Genomic DNA, 6,188 nt, shown 5'->3' with positions numbered 1-6,188 from the left:
CCCCCCGCCTCGCCCCCCCGGCAGCCTCTGCCCCCCCGCCGCTGGCTCCGTCCCCCCGCTCCCCGCTGGCTGCCCGCCGGGGTTAGGGTGATCTCGCTCGCACCCAAGCCGCAGCGCTCCCGCGGCTAATCCTGCCCTTTCCCCGCTCCCTCCCCACCCCGCCTCCGGCCCATCCCCTCCCGGCGCTGCCCTCTCCCCTCCCCGCTCCCCCTGCTCGCCCCCCTGGGCCCCGCCGTCCCCGTCCTCCCCGCTGCCCTCGGCGAGCCGGCGGCCGGGCGGGCGGGCGGGTGCGCGGTCGGGGCTGCCGGCCACCCCGCCCCTCCCCGGCGGGGCCGTCATTAGGCTGCCGGTTGATTACAGGGTATTGATTTGTATGTGCTTCTCCCGGCGCCGGCGGCGGCCGCTCCCGCTGGTGCCGCCGCGGCCGCTGGAGTTAGGGCAGCGCTTCCCGTAGCGGCGGTGAGCTCCCACCAAACATGTCGGCTCCCGCCGGGCCCCGGGGCGGCCCCGCTGCTCCTCAGCCTCCTCCGGCTCCTCAGCCCGAGATGCCCGACCTCAGCCACCTCACGGAGGAAGAGCGGAAGATCATTCTGGCCGTCATGGACCGCCAGAAGAAGGAAGAGGAGAAGGAGCAATCCGTGCTCAAGTAAGGGCGGGCGCATCCCTTCCCCGTCCTCCCGGCCCGCCGCGGCGGGCGCGGAGGTCCCTTCCCCGGCCTCGGGGGCGGCACGGCCGGGGCGGGAGAGAGGAGCCGGGCGGCCGGGGGCGGGCAGGGGTGTCTCTCGCCGCCGGCCGTGCCCCGGCGGCTGCTCGGCGCCGAGCGAGCGTGGGGCACGGCGGGGGGGACCTGCGGCCGCGGGAGCGGGCAGAGACGGGGCCGGGAGGCCGCCGGGCCGGCGGGGCGCCGCGGGCCGGGCTCGCCGCCTGCCTCAGCCGCGCTCCGCGGGGCGGGCGGCGGCTCCGGCTCCGCACGCCCCGGCGCCGGCGGGGGCAAGGCGCCCAACATGGCCGCACAGGTGCCGTTCTCACCCGGCGTGTGCCACCGGGAGGAGGGGGGGTGGGTCGAGGCGGCGGTTGGCGCCGCCGGAGGGGGCGGATCGGCGGCAGCGGGCCCCGTCCCGGGGGCGCGGCGGGCTCCGGGCTGGCGGCGGCGGCCCTGCCCGGCGCTGGCGCGGCCGCCCGGGGCGGAGAGGGACCGCCGGGGCCTAGGCTCCGGCCGTCTCGCTGGGTGGGTTTGCCACAGCCGCCATCTTCCCCCGACAACGTGTCTGCCGCCCGCCCCCGCCCCGCTGCTCTTTCCAAGCGTGAGCCCCGGCGCCGGGGGAAGCGGGGCGCCCTGACGCCCGCCCGGCGCGGCCATGGCAGGCGGCGGCCGCCCGGCTCCAGCACCGGGAGCGGTCGGCGGCCTCCGGGCTCCAGCACCGGGAGCTGTCCGCGGCCGCCCGGCTCCAGCACCGGGAGCTGTCCGCGGCCGCCCGGCTCCGGCACCGGGAGCGGTGGGCGGCGGCGCCGCCCCTGCAGCCCTGCGCGGGGCTGGGCGGCCCCGGCCCGGCGGCGCGGGGTCCCGTCCGGCCGCTGCTGCCCGGGCGCGGCGGGAGGCGCGGGGCGACGGGGAGGCGTGAGCTTCCCCTTGCGCTGTGCCCCAGCCGGGCGAGTGGGGGGCGCGGGGGTCCTGCTCCCGCGGGCGGCGTGGGCCGTGTCCTTCCCTCGCCTGGCTGGGAGGCACCGAGTAAACTCCAGAAAACTGTTCTCCCTCCGTGGCGGAGTAATCACGCTCGCTTCTAACGGCTTAAAAATGAGCAAAGCTACTATATCGTGGGCATGACTTACATGGGTGCGGTGAAGCTGAAGCACTAAGCGTTTTTTTAATACGAAAGTTAGTATCGTGTCTTGGACATATTAACTGCAGCTGGCCTTTCGCATTCAGTACCTGGAAGCTGTCTTCCAGGCTTTAGTTGCGGACTTTGGAAGTCTATTTCCAAGATTCATTGCATTATTGTTAGCGTCATAATGAAAACTTCAGATATCATTTGTGTGACAGCTACTAAACTGTGAGGTGATCTCCTAAAAACATTTCAATGTCTGTTTAAAAAGTTTTTTTATTGGGTGAACATTTTGAAGAATGTCAGTGTAATGTGAGCACTGGAAATAAAGTGCCATACCTTGTTTTATCACTACCTCTCAATCTCATGCTATACAATTTGCTTGCTATTGTGATACTTTTATTTTAAAGGAATTTAGACTCCTTTACATTGCTAAATTGTGTGGCACATCAAAATAAATGCAAATTTTTGTCTAAAATTTCTGCACTCTTAAGGATCATTAACAAAGAAGGAAATGGAAAATTATTCAAGTTGCAGTTTAGATATATAATAATAGCGTTACAGTTTTAAAGAAGGCTCCTGGCAACTTCTGTTGCAGATGGTAATATTTATGATCCAATATAAAGTACTGTTTCAGTATGATACTAGGGTCAGCTTGAACTGTTAAGCTGACAAATAAAGAATAAACTGTTCTCAAGTAATGACAAGGTAAAATCAACTTAAGAAATGAAACAGAACTGTTTTCCTTTGTAATCTTCAGAATCCTGGAGGCAGACAATGGACAAATCTAAAGATAAAGGATGAACTTCATGTGGAGTTTAGTTTCTCATTATGTCTCACTAAAGCTGCTTCTTGAGTTCTGTGTAATCTGTGAGAGAAATGGTATGGCGTAAAGCTTACACACAAAGGATAGCCGAAAACAGCTCTCTTAGGAAAATGCTGTTGTCAATGGAATTTGCATAGGTGGCCCACAGTATTTTGCAGGATACTGAGAAGTGATTTGGTGTCAGATGAATAACTCACTAGTTTAATTTTTCTTAAAGTGGCTCCTTGAACCATCAGGTACATGTTTATTCCGAAAACATCTACAGATTTATGAAGCACAACCCCCACCAAAGTCATACCAGAGCTTGTTCTGCATTTTTAGATAGATATTACTGAGTTTAATTCTCTTGACACACGTTTTCCTTCTGTCAAGAGAAGAGAAAGAAGAAGAAAGAACCCCCCCCCCATCTATATGAATGAACTACTGTTATTGCATAGAGATAAATATAGAGCTAAATCCTGCAGTCTTTGTTCAAGTGTAATTCTCCTCGAAGGCAAGCTCCTTTTGAAGTGGAAGGTATTTTTGTCTGACTAAGCAATAAAATTGTGTCATTTCATTCCATGGAGAAATATAGGAGGATAAAAAAAGATGCTGAAAACAAGAGTTGACATTTAGAGATATTATCACAAGAACTGTTCAAATATTGTAGAAAGGGGCAAGCATGGATTTCCTTTATTTTTTTTGATAATTTATGGTGATTGAGTGTCAGTATGAATGGCTAGTCCCTGGGCTCTACTTCCTTTCTCCATTCTATTTCTATTTTGTGCTTTTCAAATTCTTTTGCTGTGCCCATCACTGTGGTATTTGAGCATCTTCCAAAAGTGCATTAAGTAGTGTGACTCACATCTGTAACGTGGACTATTTATTCTTTTTCTTTCACTCCCTGGGGTAAATATGTGTGGATTTAAAATAGATACATAACTTCATCTCCTTATGCTTGTTTTACTCTTTTTGGGGAAAAGAAATGCAGATGGTATTGAGTTGTAATCTGTAGCAACTAATAGTGATCAGGTCAGCATGAATTCTTGCCAGGATTTGCTGGAACATGATGGCATGGAAAGCAGAAGCTTTCCAGATTTGCTCTCTCCTTTGGCCTGGTTCGGTCTGTGAAATACGCCTAGCTACAGTTGTGCACTGTGTTCCTGTGGCAGAGCTTGTGCTTTGAAAAGGAGGATGGGCAGCAAACTCTGCTGCTTCCACTGTCTCTCTTCTGGAATTTTTGGGACCCTTGGAGTGCATTTTGTATGTCACGTACTAAGAAGGTGCCTTTTTGACAACGTTATTGAATGTATATTTTGCATCATATTTCATATGTATAGTGCATGACACTCAGAGAGAGTGAATTTATGTCTGTACACTGGGTGTGAATCCTTTTCTGCTGTTATAGGAATATTTACATATTTTCAACTTTTATCTTTGTGGGTATTTTACTTTCATGCCTATAGCATAGACCTTTTGATGATGGCTTTTCCTTTACATTATGCACATCCTTCCTCTTATAAATTCTAGTTTTGCGTGTGTCAGCTTTCTAACAGATTTTAGATAGCACGTTTCTTCCATATGGATTGATTTATGGGATCAGTCTTGTGCTTTTTCACTTTTCATTTTTATTTTATTTCTGTATCAAAGGACTGGCTTGAGAGAATGCACACAGAAAAAAGATTTTTAGAAGATGCTAGGATGCTGACATTATTTGTAAAGACTTATGTTTCAGCCTGTGTGGTGTGCATATACACTTTTCTATTTGCAGTATCATGAGTTTCCAGCTCCTTTGCCTAACTATTGTAAAGATAAAATATTGTCCTTGTAAAGTCAGACTCACAGCTCTGAAAATACATGCATTTCAGCTTTTCAGGGGTATGGACAATCTGGCTCACTAAAAGACAAGTTTTCCCAAGAGATATTTCATTAGGAAATCATCCAGCTTTTCATATATTTGCAAAGCATCACAGGTCTACCATGAGGTCCTTATAAAAGTTCTCTTTTGTATGTGTGCGTGGCTGAAGTCAACTGGCATTGCTGTCTGTTTTATCCAGGGGGAGAAGACAGATGGAAACACGGTGGGCTAGCTAGAGAATGGTGGCTCTCCGTTAGCCCCCACCGTCAAGTCCAGAGTAAGCTTTAGGAAGGCACAACTGACTGCAGCCTTGCGTGTGCTCAGTTGCTGTGTCTGTGATTGCACAGCCATGGTAAAGATTGGGTAGCTACACTGACTGAAACAAAATCTCTGACAAGCAGACCTCAGGGAAGCTAGACTGTGTGGGCTCTGTATGGCACCGTGGGTGAGTGAGATGTGGGGCAGGATGCTGGGCCTGAGGGAGAGGAAGCGATAGATTGATGGCTGTGAGTCACAGCAGTGTAAATATCCACCTCACAAAGCTATTGTACTGCTTTATAAATAATTATCCTGCTTTATAAATAACCAACTCACTCTGATTTACACTGCTTTAAAAGCAATGTATGTTTAGGATTTGGATTTCAGGGCTGGATGAAAGAGATGTAGGTGGTGATTATTGGGTTTGTTTTTTGAAAATAGAGATATGTATATGGGAATTTCCAAAGTTATGCAGATTTGCTTCTGGCTAGATAGTAAACTAGGGGTCCAGGCAATGTTAGTTGTTTAAGTTATGCTTCCATAACTTTAGACTGCATTTTGTCTGAATCTGGAGTGCTGATCAAAACAGTTCATTGCATGCCACTCATCATTTTGCTTGTTTCTATGTATTAGAAAATAATATACGGTCAAGGTGACTTCAAAAGTTATAGCTTTATGTGGTGTAAAATAAGTGATAGAGGAAATTGTACAAAAATATGTAGTTGAGGAAGATAGCTGTCCCCTTCTCTTCTCTGCCCTGCCCTGCCCTCTTCCCTGCCCTTTTTACCTCATTCTCTGCTCCCTCCTAATATTCTTTATCATCTTCCCTTTCTTTTGTTTTAACAATTTGTACTGCTTTTTGGGCCTCTCTCAAAATTGTCATTATTCCTTACTCTTCTCTCTTACCACATGCTTAGACATTTCATACTGTAGATAATACTCGTCAGGATGTTATGGCTTGTACCTTTTGCTCTTCAAGAAGACCCAGTGTTTACAACTCTAAAGCATCTAGCACACTTTTGGGCACTGTCTACAAATAATAGCAGTAGTACTTCCTCTTAGTGACTAAGCAGAATGTATTTGGAGATTATACAGACTGGCAGTTACACTAATTACTGGGTTTGCTAATGTTAATGTTGGGTAAAATTTCAGAAGACTGCAGTAGTGCTGATGTTCCCGCATTCAAAAAGTACAAGCAGGATGGGTTGGATGTAGAAAGGCCTGACATCATATGGGGCTGAAAAACAGAAAAGCTGATACAGGATTTAGTTAACAAAGAAAGAACCCAAAAAATAATTATTTAACACCAGCCAGTGTGTGCTTTCTGAAATCTTGTCAAATAAATCTGCTTTTGCATTCTTTGAAACAAAAAGAAGAGAACATTTAGTTTTACATCTTAAACTAAACATTTAGTTTTACATCTTAAAGACAAGAGTGTAGATCA

At 49.7% G+C, this 6,188-nt stretch overlaps 1 protein-coding gene across 18 annotated transcripts in view; it reads left to right on the top strand.

The window, feature by feature from the left end:
• Positions 1-476: 476 nt before the first annotated feature.
• RIMS2 (regulating synaptic membrane exocytosis 2) overlaps positions 477-6,188 on the top strand; it is a gene marked incomplete at both ends in the record, with an annotated part of 502,005 nt that continues 496,293 nt past the window's right edge. For all 18 annotated transcript variants that reach the window (XM_082312737.1, XM_082312730.1, XM_082312752.1 and 15 more), the window contains one exon: positions 477-646. In XM_082312737.1, the coding sequence (XP_082168863.1) occupies positions 477-646 (170 nt within the window). The remainder of the gene's footprint in view (positions 647-6,188) is intronic.

Source organism: Platalea leucorodia (assembly GCF_965183815.1).
Source record: "Platalea leucorodia genome assembly, chromosome: 1".
Taxonomy (NCBI): Eukaryota; Metazoa; Chordata; class Aves; order Pelecaniformes; family Threskiornithidae; genus Platalea; species Platalea leucorodia.
The sequence above is the reverse complement of the archived record's forward strand: the minus strand, read 5'-3'. Positions and strand labels throughout refer to the sequence as shown.